General features: G+C 37.1%; 2 protein-coding genes across 4 annotated transcripts in view; both read left to right on the top strand.

Annotated features, from left to right (window-relative positions):
- Positions 1–2793: 2793 nt before the first annotated feature.
- Positions 2794–6939, top strand: LOC117334184 (thiopurine S-methyltransferase-like). 2 transcript variants are annotated; one of them, XM_033893661.1, is made up of 2 exons: positions 2794–2963; positions 6089–6939. In XM_033893661.1, exon 2 carries the CDS (start codon positions 6096–6098, stop codon positions 6783–6785), a length of 690 nt encoding a protein of 229 aa, XP_033749552.1. In that variant the 5' UTR covers positions 2794–2963; positions 6089–6095; the 3' UTR covers positions 6786–6939. The 2 variants fall into 2 exon arrangements, with proteins under 2 accessions (XP_033749552.1, XP_033749553.1); XM_033893662.1 differs by lacking the exon at positions 2794–2963 and adding an exon at positions 3310–3346.
- Positions 6940–11060: 4121 nt separating this feature from the next.
- The window catches only part of LOC117334185 (dual oxidase 2-like), a 62515-nt gene continuing 61309 nt past the window's right edge, over positions 11061–12266 (top strand). For both annotated transcript variants that reach the window (XR_004534058.1, XM_033893663.1), the window contains exon 1: positions 11061–11199. Coding sequence is in view for 1 of the 2 variants with exons in the window: in XM_033893663.1 (XP_033749554.1) it covers positions 11151–11199 (49 nt within the window). In the remaining variant the exon portion in view is untranslated. The remainder of the gene's footprint in view (positions 11200–12266) is intronic.

A 12266-nucleotide genomic window follows, 5' to 3' on the forward strand; every position in this document is an offset into this window, starting at 1 on the left:
AAAAAAAAAAAAAAAAAAACAGAAATAATTTTGATGCAAGCTATCTGACACACGAACTCTGGACTTATCCAAAAATCCAAAATCCCACCTTTCTATGGAAACCTTTTCGAATCATGCGCACATTTCCAAAATCCAGCCTCTCTAATATTAGCAGAAATAGAATACTTGAACAGCCCATTTTTGGAAGTACAACATAATTGCTATATTTTAATTTCTTTTTTAAAAAGTAACATTTTTGCAATTAAATATTTCTGAGGAGATCGTAAATTGATAAAGAAAACCTTTCTATCACAGAGAAGAATGTAGGTTGTACTGAATGTACCACATCATACGAGTCTCTGGAGTGCCTCAAGTGACGGTACATGTACTAGGACTATTTCTCTTCCTCTGACATATAAATCATCTACCGGGCTGTCAAATCACAACAAGTACGACTTTTTTTGCCGACGACTGCCTTCTATATTGCAAAATCAAAACTTCAACGATCAGAAAATCTAACAGTAACATCTTCAAAATCTTGAAAGATGGCTAGGTACATGGGGAATAAAATTTGACGCTAAAAATGTTTCAACAATCTTCCAGATTAAAACAACCCATACCTAGGACTGCAGATATCAAACGACCTCAAATGGAACACTCATATCAGAAACATTCCGATAAAGCAAGTTCAATTTTAAGCTTTTAAAGAGGAAATTAAAAACACTGTCCAAAAGAGTGCAAGAAAACACATATGACTTGTTAGATCAATAATGAACTGTGACAGAATCATCTGGGATCCCGGTCTAAACTCAGACATAGAAAAACGGGAAAGAATAGAAAGGAGACCATCCTGTCTAATTACATGTACCTAATTACTGGAGAGTTTAAAAGTCGGGATGAAGGGTTCGTTACGGAAATGGTACAACACAATAAATTGCAAACTTTACAAAAAAGAAGGAAATCACAGCGGCTTGTTTTTATGTACATGTATATGATAGTTGAGGAAATGATACCATTTTTACCCTCAGATAATCCAACACTCGGGAAGAACACGGACAACCAACACCAACCTTACGAGAACTATATATGACACACATTCAACTCTGAACAGAGACGTTGTCAACAAGCCACTTACCATCCCAGTATAGCAACAAGACACGTGTAAAAACAGTCTTCGTCAAAACACCGCTCGAGTGGAACCAGATGGACGATAGTGTCATATCCACAGGAAGCGTAGAGGGATTCAGACCAGCTCTTCTAAAAATCCAACATCCATGTCATTATTGATACCCCTAGTGTTGGATAATGACGTTGACATGTCAGATGTGTAATAGTTACCAGTGATCTCAATAGACTGATACAAGTAGAGCTTTATAGAAAACTGTACTAGAAAGTCACCTTTAAATGTTCTGTCAAACATGTTTGATTACTTAACTGGTATTTATTTTCCTGAAAGGAAAAAGTCAAGATAATCATATAAACCCGACGGGGGAAAAGCGCTTTGATTTTATATGTAAAGCAAGTGGTTTGAGAACGGTAAACGGATGCAAATCAGGTAATTACTCTAATTTTGAGATTATCGAAAAGTGAGAAGTTTAATCAATTTCCGAACCATTCGCCCATTGCATTTGTTTTACATTGTAAGTTTTGACAGGTTTGACTTAAAACACATTTTATTGTCCAAAAATAGGTGCAAAGGATTTGGCACAATTTATCGAGCCATCCCTATCAACAGAATCTTTCATATATGTACAGGTTATGGCATGGACATTAGTTTCAAATTTATCAATGGAAAGAAATCAATTGCATGTAAATTTTAATAAAAATGTCAATAAAGTTTACGTTCAAAATCTTCTGCTGGATTTAATGAAAGACTGGACATGTTCGCATGCATTGGACTTCACATTCAAAGCCAAAACGTAACAGATTTAAGCTTATTAGCATATTAAGGGTATTAGTTTATTAAAAGCTTTCAAGCGTGAAACATTACTGCACGAGCATTTGAATAAAATTGACACTAAAAAAAAACAAAACAAAAAACAAAAAAAAACAGTAGTGCCCGCAGCTTACACAAATAGAATTATGTACTTAAGGTCCATGTCAATAGCTAATTAAGTGAATGTTTTCAAGTTTATAAATCAATAAAGAGAAGTTACTTGGTAAATGGTCAGTATGTGTCCTGGCTAACCATGGATCTTGCTACTGATATTTAATTTCTTAAACTGCCTGTTATTTTTTGCAAAACCTGTAATTCGACGCTGTGCTCTCAATCTGATGACTGCAACGTGGTGGAATGAGGCTGTTTTCATTTTTTTTTTTTTTTTTTTTTTAAATATTTTTTTGTTTGTTCAATGATTTTAAGTATGCACGGTAATATAAATTGCTGATGTACTTTATACTTAAAATGCAATGACATTATGTTGTTCGTATGAGATCCAGTATGTAATGAAATGTTATGAGGTTGATGATAATGAGGGTGAGGATGTTACAATCAAGTATCTTATATGATCTAATGAAACGTTTATATTGATAGCATTCACTTTGTTGTATGATGATGATGATGATGATGATGACGATGAAGGCGGTGATGAAGATGATGATGATGAATTACACTTGTGTGGCTTTTTGTATTATATTATTGTCTTGAGAACTGACAAAGAAACGTTGATACTTTTTTGAAGCTGATGCAGAAACAATAATTCGATATTAAAACAGTTTAATGAACCCACAGCCCGATATAATTAGATGTTTCATATGGTTAAGTCAAGTGTATCTTCGATCATATGATATACTCAAACGTTATTTTCTAGACGTAACGATACACCGTACACTCGTCGTGCTTGACTGCTGAAAAGCTCAATCAGACCATCTCAAACATTAAACCATGCATGAAATATATTCAAAGGTATTTGATAGCCGTTGCATTCCAGAGTAAGAAGTCGCCATATTGACACGCCGGTGAGGAAAGCATCTCTCCAGTATTGGTACGTAATTAATTTTAAATTGATACCGATACGTCTCTGTTCTAGGACATTTAAAACCCAAACCTGGAGATATAGCTGAAGGCCGATACTTGACCTCTAATTTAACCCGATCTGCAGACATTAAAGCTGAACCTGATTCATAATCGGTTTCTAACCATGGATATACAATCTGAGCATTCCTATCTTGGTTTTTATCTTCTTCTCATTTATTGTGTGTTTTAAACATTAGATGCACTTACCGGTTTGTAGCAGTTAAAAACAATATCATATTAAACGAGTTTTATATGTAGGAAAAACCCCGAGATCGCCTACAAAAATAATATAAGGTATAATCAAGAGGGTATCTGAATGTTGTTTACGCTGAGCTTCCGGGTTTATTACTGGTAAGTGTGTATCAGTGTACGTGTATTAGATTGGTTTAAATACGAGTTAATACGGTTGAAGTGGATCTGATATTGTGCATACAGTATATTTAAATTATACAGTATTCTACCACAAAAATTCTGTCTCCATTCTTACTGTACACGAAAAATGAACTCTTCATAAAATTGTGATATTTGTATAGTGTAGAATCTGTGTAGTCTTTTGTTCGGGTATCATTTGTGTGATGAAGGCCGGATGTGTAATGTGTATTTATATAGTTTTAAGCATTAACAGCTTCATACTGTGTTGTTGGATATGTTTTGATTTCATTCGTGGAAAACTTCGAATAATGACCACTCAAAACACAATATTAATCGTAATATTATAGGTTATAACTTTACAATTCGAAAATCGGGTATTATCGGTTATTACAAACTAGTGTTAAATCGAGTATTATCGGTTATTACAAACAAGTGTTAAATCGAGTATTATCGGTTATTACAAACAAGTGTTAAATCGAGTATTATCGGTTATTACAAACAAGTGGTAACTCGAGTATTATCGTATAAGAAACAAGTGGTAAATCGAGTATTATCGGTTATTACAAACAAGTGTTAAATCGAGTATTATCGTATAAATAACAAGTGGTAACTCGAGTATTATCGGTTATAACTAACTAGTGGTAAATCGAGTATTATCGGTTATTATTAACAAGTGGTAAATCGAGTATTATCAGTTATTACAAACAAGTGGTAACTCGAGTATTATCGGTTATAACTAACTAGTGGTAAATCGAGTATTATCGGTTATAACTAACTAGTGGTAAATAGAGTATTATCGGTTATTATTAACAAGTGTTAACTCGAGTATTATCGGTTATTACAAACAAGTGGTAACTCGAGTATTATCGTATAAGTAACAAGTGGTGAATCGAGTATTATCGGTTATAACTAACAAGTGTTAACTCGAGTATTATCGTATAAGTAACAAGTGGTGAATCGAGTATTATCGGTTATTACAAACAAGTGTTAAATCGAGTATTATCGGTTATTACAAACAAGTGGTAAATCGAGTATTATCGTATAAGTAACAAGTGGTGAATCGAGTATTATCGGTTATTACAAACAAGTGTTAAATCGAGTATTATCGGTTATTACAAACAAGTGTTAAATCGAGTATTATCAGTTATTACAAACAAGTGGTAAATCGAGTATTATCGGTTATTACAAACAAGTGGTAAATCGAGTATTATCGTATAAGTAACAAGTGGTGAATCGAGTATTATCGGTTATAACTAACAAGTGTTAACTCGAGTATTATCGGTTATAACTAACAAGTGTTAACTCGAGTATTATCGTATAAGAAACAAGTGGTAACTCGAGTATTATCGGTTATAACTAACAAGTGGTAACTCGAGTATTATCGGTTATAACTAACAAGTGGTAACTCGAGTATTATCGGTTATAACTAACAAGTGTACAGTTGTTGCAGTAAATTACTAGGCCTAGGGGGTCGAATTTTAGTTTTTCCGATTCCTGTTTTTTTTGTCCATTTTGTAGATGACGCCTTTCCTGTTTCATATTCACACGTTTGTGATGGTCAGCGCAACAAAGTACAATTTTACTGGTTTTAATGCTTTAGAATGATATTTGAATTAAACAATATCATTCACTTATGTTTGTCACCTAGTCACTGCATGTGTGCGATTTAATGTTCAAGATATATTGGTGTTTTATGAAGAGTTGCGGCATATGAATGATCGGGAAATAGCAGGATTCTGATTTTTGGGTTGACATCATATTGAAAGTTATTGACATGTTTTACACAATATTTAATGGGCAGGCAAAAACACAAAAAAAGTCTTTGAAGGTCATCGGTTGATGGACGCAACATGGTTTTTTTTGTGATGAAAGTTGTAACCGTAGAATGGATGGATGTCATATTCTAGACTATAAACATCCATGAGGTTATTTTATGGAAACATTAATAGAGAGTTTTTCTTACCTACATGTATATAAACTTTGTCTCAATTTAGGCATTTTCCCAATTCGATCACCAGGATCTGTATACACACCGTAGTCATGCTCAAACGATTTGGTAAGAAATTTAATGATATCTAAATCAAGGATTTGAATGGATTTTCGAAAAGACTTCAAGTTTAATGTTATTTTCGATGTTTTTTTTTCCTTTTAAACTGCTATTTTATGATTTAAGCGAGTTCAAAGGAAGCTGTACTGAGCACAAATCTCGTGCTTGAATTTGAAGATTGGATTATAATATCAATTTCATCTATATTTCAAGCTGATGAATCACTTCAGCGATGTACTAACACTAGAATACCACGGATATGGTCATTGTAGTCTGCAGATTACATTTGTCTTTGAAATATATAAATATTCAGATACAACCAAATATCTGTGGCCTATATATATCACATGGAGTTAAGGAGGAAATGATTTTATTGACACTTCCAGTAGTGACTCGTAAACAATAGTTTTTATTCTGTAGTAGACATGCATGTCCATTTCCTAACATAATTATGTGAAAATAAATAAGTACACTATCATAAATGTCACAGCCATTTATCAAATTACAAATTACACCGCTATAATATGTTCATAGGGAAATGATTTGGTGCAATACGTATCGGCGAAATTCCATTTGTCTTCATGATTTAGTGTAACAATGACAACACCGTCATGTAAACTTTCTGATTGTTTCATTTCTGTATCTGTAATACGTCCACCATTTCTATTTTGCAGATTCACGATGTCTGCGGAAGGTCAGGTTGAAGAGGAGGAGTACACGCCCCCTGGTGTTGAAGAATATTCTAAGTACTGGGCAGAAGATAAAGTCTTTATCAAAGAGGCAAATGAGTGTTTGTTACAATACCAAGACAAACTTCTAGGGGATGGAAAACGCAAGGTGTTCATCCCACTTTGCGGAAGGGCTGCTGAATTGAAATACTTGGCTGAATTGGGACATGAGGTTGTTGGCTTGGAATTCGCGGAGATCGCCATACACCAGTTTTTTGAAACGTTTGGCATCAGTTATGAAACTAAGCCCATGGAGGAGCCTCTTGGAACTTTATACACATGTACCAGCGACAACATGACTATTCGTATTTATTGCTGTGATTTCTTTAAGTTTGGGCCGCATGTGGAGGGGGAGTTCCAGGCCGTTTGGGATGCTGGCTCGTTGTATTCCTTACCGATGTCACAGAGGGAAGATTATACCAGAGTAATCAAGTCAATACTGGCGCCTACCAGCAGGACTCTGGTGATGGCCGATGTTCCTTCGTTGAGCGATGAAGTCACGTCCAGCGATCTCCAGCGGTGGTATGGGGAGAGGTTCGCTGTCGAGTATCTGGGCTACACCAAAACTCAGAGAAAGGATTACGAACAATTTGGCTTAGAGGGTTTTAATATGTTCTATATTTCCTCTGATGACGTGGCATGACGGACCCAGCCAAGTTTTACCGCTATCATAGCCAGCATCATTTTAATATTGTTAGTCAATGACTATAATATAGCATTAGATGGATCAGACGTTTGTCCCAACTTCTCAAGTATATCATTGTATGTATTAAAACTTCAGTAAATATCAAAGTCTTTGTGAAGTCTTGTGCCGTGTTTCTATAACCGAAGTAATATTTACCTCAGTAAGACATACACACTATAAACATTCATACAGGAACACTTCCGAATATGTTTCAGTTGATAATTACCCAAATATCAGTAGATTCGCTGAAATCTATAGTTTCCAAAAAAGCTACTTGATTCTGTAAATAGTATTGTTGTAAATTTATATTGTACATGTATCTTAAAATAGCGTTGTATTAACACTTTTCCTTTTGAAAAGGCTACTATTATCCCTAGGACTGTAGCTGTTTTGGTGCGTGCCCCCCGCCCCGCCCCAGACATACCTATGTGACTCTGACCAGGAACAACTGAATTAATTCCTATGAAATTTAGTCTAGCGCATTATCGGAGAAACGGGTCAATTTTCAGTTTTGATACAATTTATAAAAACTATTTATAAAGTTGCTGCACGTAGCTCTTCTTCAATGAATTGGTTTACAATAAGTTAGAGAATGTCCCGTTTAGCTGACCTTTACATATATAATCCGTCAAGGCGTCCTTTAAACCTCTTAAATGGCATGACAGGGACATTATGTGTGTGTAAAGTGAAGTGGGCTTAACGGATATATAGTAGTACATCACTTCCGTACTCACCTTGGTTACGCTTGGTGACACTTTCCTGGGGTTTCCTCAGCACTCGGCTAGCGCATGTAAGTTAACACAAATCATGTAATATGTTGGTTTACATAAATTGGCCATTTTAATGGAAAGATGAAGTTTTATTCATTCCTCAAAATATATGGCCACATATATCAATCGCAACAACTGATACAGTTTTGAAACAAAAATCAAAAAGGGAGAATTATCGTCTTTTTTTTTTTTTTTTTTTAGTTTTTTTTGCATATATTTTGAAAAAAATATATATATAGCCTGACGTTGTTATCAGATTTGAAGCTGAAAGATCCTAAGTATCACTGACGTGTCCTAGAAAGACGAAATAGCTTCTTGGTGTCCCTAACATCACTGACGAGTCCTAGAAGGACGAAACAGCTTCTTGGTGTCCCTAACATCACTGACGAGTCCTAGAAGGACGAAACAGCTTCTTGGTGTCCCTAACATCACTGACGAGTCCTAGAAAGACGAAATAGCTGTATGATGTCCCTAACATCACTGACGTGTCCTAGAAAGACGAAACAGCTTCTTGGTATCCCTAACATCACTGACGAGTCCTAGAAGGACGAAACAGCTTCTTGGTGTCCCTAACATCACTGACGAGTCCTAGAAGGACGAAACAGCTGTTTGATGTCCCTAGCATTACTGACGAGTCCTAGAAAGACGAAATAGCTGTATGATGTCCCTAACATCACTGACGTGTCCTAGAAAGACGAAACAGCTTCTTGGTGGCCCTAACATCACTGACGAGTCCTTGAAAGACGAAATAGCTGTATGATGTCCCGAACATCACTGACGTGTCCTAGAAGGGACGAAACAGCTTCTTGGTGTCCCTAACATCACTGACGAGTCCTAGAAGGACGAAACAGCTTCTTGGTGTCCCTAACATCACTGACGAGTTCTAGAAGGACGAAACAGCTGTTTGATGTCCCTAGCATTACTGACGAGTCCTAGAAAGACGAAATAGCTGTATGATGTCCCTAACATCACTGACGTGTCCTAGAAAGACGAAACAGCTTCTTGGTGGCCCTAACATCACTGACGAGTCCTAGAAGGACGAAACAGCTGTTTGATGTCCCTAGCATTACTGACGAGTCCTAGAAAGACGAAATAGCTGTATGAGGTCCCTAACATCACTGACGTGTCCTAGAAAGACGAAACAGCTTCTTGGTGGCCCTAACATCACTGACGAGTCCTTGAAAGACGAAATAGCTGTATGATGTCCCGAACATCACTGACGTGTCCTAGAAGGGACGAAACAGCTTCTTGGTGTCCCTAACATCACTGACGAGTCCTAGAAGGACGAAACAGCTTCTTGGTGTCCCTAACATCACTGACGAGTCCTAGAAGGACGAAACAGCTGTTTGATGTCCCTAGCATTACTGACGAGTCCTAGAAAGACGAAATAGCTGTATGATGTCCCTAACATCACTGACGTGTCCTAGAAAGACGAAACAGCTTCTTGGTGGCCCTAACATCACTGACGAGTCCTTGAAAGACGAAACAGCTTCTTGGTGTCCCTAACATCACTGACGAGTCCTAGAAGGACGAAACAGCTGTTTGATGTCCCTAGCATTACTGACGAGTCCTAGAAAGACGAAATAGCTGTATGATGTCCCTAACATCACTGACGTGTCCTAGAAAGACGAAACAGCTTCTTGGTGGCCCTAACATCACTGACGAGTCCTTGAAAGACGAAACAGCTTCTTGGTGTCCCTAACATCACTGACGAGTCCTAGAAGGACGAAACAGCTGTTTGATGTCCCTAGCATTACTGACGAGTCCTAGAAAGACGAAATAGCTGTATGATGTCCCTAACATCACTGACGTGTCCTAGAAAGACGAAACAGCTTCTTGGTGGCCCTAACATCACTGGCGAGTCCTTGAAAGACGAAATAGCTGTATGATGTCCCGAACATCACTGACGTGTCCTAGAAGGGACGAAAAAGCTTCTTGGTGTCCCTAACATCACTGACGAGTCCTAGAAGGACGAAATAGCTGTATGATGTCCCTAACATCACTGTCGTGTCCTAGAAGGACGAAACAGCTGTATGATGTCCCTAGCATTACTGACGAGTCCTTGAAAGACGAAATAGCTGTATGATGTCCCGAACATCACTGACGTGTCCTAGAAGGACGAAACAGCTGTATGGTGTCCCTAACATCACTGACGTGTCCTAGAAAGACGAAACAGCTGTAAGATGCCCCAAACATCACTGACGAGTCCTAGAAGGACGAAACAGCTGTTTGATGTCCCTAGCATTACTGACGAGTCCTAGAAAGACGAAATAGCTGTATGATGTCCCTAACATCACTGACGTGTCCTAGAAAGACGAAACAGCTTCTTGGTGGCCCTAACATCACTGACGAGTCCTTGAAAGACGAAATAGCTGTATGATGTCCCGAACATCACTGACGTGTCCTAGAAGGGACGAAACAGCTTCTTGGTGTACCTAACATCACTGACGAGTCCTAGAAGGACGAAATAGCTGTATGATGTCCCTAACATCACTGTCGTGTCCTAGAAGGACGAAACAGCTGTATGATGTCCCTAGCATTACTGACGAGTCCTTGAAAGACGAAATAGCTGTATGATGTCCCGAACATCACTGTCGTGTCCTAGAAGGACAAAACATCTGTATGATGTCCCTTACATCACTAACAACTCGTAGAAGGACGAAACAGCTGTATGATGCCCCTAACATCACTGATGTGTCCTGGATCTAACTCTCATTTTTTGGTGAAATGGTGCGAATTGCTCGTGTCAATTGGAAATCATTTGACGAGTGACCTTTGGTAACCTATATATTAAATTAAAAGAAAAAAAGCACAACACTTATCTAAACTGGTGGCCAGTTGACCTGTGATGACCTTTATATCGACCTTTATTTGTCATGACTGAACATTGTTTCTAGGTACATTGAAAAAGGTACTATAATGGTCGAAATTTGGAAACTAAGTTTGACCCTCGACCATTAGTGACACCACAACACACACATACTTATAAGATGTTAAATGAAACTATAATGTATTGAATATTAAAGATGACCCCACCCTAAAAAGACGGAAGGAACGTCTCGAGTGCCTGTACCATTCGTTCGTTCGGGCTCTTCACCTTCTATTATATTAAATGATATTCGATTAAAAAATGAAACAAAAAATCTATCTTTACCGAAGGTTGAACATCTCTGGTACAAATTGATTCTTTTGGATGCATATTACCTAATCCCTGCTTCCGCGTCAACATAAATCGGTCCGTTTTATAGAAGTTAGATAAACAATCGGTAATACTGTCTTATCGTCATGGAAGCGGTTTTATAAGCCAGGTCCAGATTGCGTCAGCATCTTAATCGGTTTGTTAATCATGTAGCCAATCGGTTTGGAGAAAGTTAATAGGGGTTTAAATTGTTTAATGATCGGTCATCCCTGAATGTGGTCAGAGTGAACGTGCGCGCGTGTTTAGATAGGGTTTTCCTGTTTGTACGAAGCCGACTCATCCTTTTACCCGGCCTGGCGGAAACTCTTCCGTGTCCCTAACGCAGAGGACGGCGCGCATAGCTTGGCGAGAGACATGATGTTCGCAACGACTGCAGGTAGCTTTCTCCTGGTCGCAGTGATTGGTAAGTTTCGTAATCTAGTGGTTTTGAAGTTTTACTCATTAACATTTATAGTTAGGGTACTGCCATGTGCCTAGGTCTTTTAACCTAACAATATCGGAGCGAATTGATAATAGTTTCTGTTAATGCAATTCACCGAAGGATATAGAGTTACTCAATGTGTGTTACAGGAGAGAGTTTCGAGACGGAGACTAGTAAATAAGTTTGGTTGTTATTTTCAAAGAGACAATGGTCGTCTGTTTTTCCCCCAATCAAACCAATTAACATTATATATCGGTAAATAAAACACATATCCGATATAAACATGTCCATGTACCGTTATACACGTACGTGTATGACAAATAATATGTGTATGACAACTAGTGATTTAAATACACAATTATATATGAACTAAAGGATTTATACTGTCTTATTTAGTGAGTGAAATCATTATAGGTCAAAAGCACGAATTTATAAAATGTTGCTTAAATTTGAACCAAGGCATGATGTGATAAAATGTTGTTTAAATATTGATACATTGTTGTTTAAATTAGGACCGAAACATGCATTGATACATTGTTGTTTAAATTAGGACCGAAACATACATTGATACATTGTTGTTTAAATAAGGACCAAATAATGAATTGTTAAATGTTGTTTAAATAAAGACGTTTAAATAAGGACGTTTAGATAAGGGCTAAAGCATGAATTGATACATTATTGTTTAAATAAAGAACAAAAGATGCCTTGATACGTTGTTGTTTAAATAAGTGCCCAAGCTTGATCATGGATACAACGTTATTAAATATGGAGTAAGTCATAAATTACAATGGTTCCATGTTCTTATTTCGTAAACAAACTATTGCGCAGCCAATTTCATTAAAACACATGTCAATATTTACTCAGTACTATTTCGGGCATAATGTGTATTTTACACAAAACCTTGCTTAGTGGCTTGTAATCAAGTAAATCGCAATGCAAAATCACAAGTGTTATTAGGGAAGTGTTTTATTTAATCTTAAGAACCTACCAAGGTTAACCGGAAGAAAAGGGACAAAATCTCAATATACGGTCAATAAAATCAGTAATCG

This window comes from Pecten maximus, chromosome 9 (assembly GCF_902652985.1).
Source record: "Pecten maximus chromosome 9, xPecMax1.1, whole genome shotgun sequence".
Taxonomy (NCBI): Eukaryota; Metazoa; Mollusca; class Bivalvia; order Pectinida; family Pectinidae; genus Pecten; species Pecten maximus.